The sequence below is a fragment of the Octopus bimaculoides genome, chromosome 9 (assembly GCF_001194135.2).
Source record: "Octopus bimaculoides isolate UCB-OBI-ISO-001 chromosome 9, ASM119413v2, whole genome shotgun sequence".
Classification (NCBI taxonomy): Eukaryota; Metazoa; Mollusca; class Cephalopoda; order Octopoda; family Octopodidae; genus Octopus; species Octopus bimaculoides.
Window position 1 is genome coordinate 18,802,343 of NC_068989.1, and position 1,101 is coordinate 18,803,443.

Consider the following 1,101-nt stretch of genomic DNA (forward strand, 5'->3'; position numbering starts at 1 on the left):
AAATTTTCACATTGAGATTATGAACCTCGTACATAAAAAGTCATAAATTAAGGCATTTGCCTCTTAGGATTTTTCATTACACAATATGAGGCACTCGTCCTCTTAGGTTTTTTCGCCCGATATAGCCTTCGCTTCTCTCAAGCAAAACGATGGGTCTGGGTCGGGCCACTTTTCAATACTGAATTCGCCGAGGGGGAAGGAATTCACCAACGCACTTATGTGCCTACTCGACATGACCTCCGCAGACACCTGCGGAGGCCAGTCCGGATCCTTAGTACAGGTGTGGACTCCCTCTCTCTGACGCTTCCTTTTATTCACAAATTTCTGCAAGCTATTTACCACACAGCCACTCCTGTGTCTATTGTACTTACATATGTTTATAATTGCTTTTCATCATATATGTATTACATATTATTCTAACCAGGTAATATACCATCTGCTAACGACTGTGTTACTAAGTGGAATATATTACAAGATTTGAAAGAATGGACAAATGAAATATGCAAGTAAGTTTGAAAATCTAAATATTCACATTTTTTTACTCTCTTTCTTACCAGTGATTCTCAACAAGAGTTCATATAAGATTTTGTGGGGTCCATGCCAGCAAAATAGTAAATTGGGGATCTACTTACAGTAGTATTTAAAAGGCCCATGAAAAAAAAATGTTATTTAGATGTATTTGTTGCAAGAAACTGCTAGCGCAGGAGTGGTTGTGTGGTAAGTATAGGTGCAGGAGTTGCTTACCAACCACATGGTTCCGGGTTCAGTCCTACTGCGTGGCACCTTGAGCAAGTGTCTTCTACTATAGCCTCAGTCCGACCAAAGCCTTGTGAGTGGATTTGGTAGATGGAAACTGAAAGAAGCCCGTCGTATATATATATATATATATATATATATATATATATATGTGTGTGTGTGTGTGTGTGTGTCTGTGTTTGTCCCCCAACATCGCTTGACAACTGATGCTGGTGTGTTTACGTCCCTGTAACTTAACGGTTCAGCAAAAGAGACTGATAGAATAAGTACTAGGCTTACAAAGAATAAGTCCTAGGGTCGATTTGCTCGACTAAAGGCGGTGCTCCAGCATGGCCGCAGTCAAAT

At 40.2% G+C, this 1,101-nt stretch overlaps 1 protein-coding gene across 1 annotated transcript in view; it reads left to right on the forward strand.

Annotated features, from left to right (window-relative positions):
- The window catches only part of LOC106870553 (uncharacterized), a 17,815-nt gene that overhangs the window by 9,703 nt on the left and 7,011 nt on the right, over positions 1-1,101 (forward strand). The window contains exon 5 of the mRNA XM_014916679.2: positions 425-506. Coding sequence (XP_014772165.2) covers positions 425-506 — 82 coding nt within the window. The remainder of the gene's footprint in view (positions 1-424; positions 507-1,101) is intronic.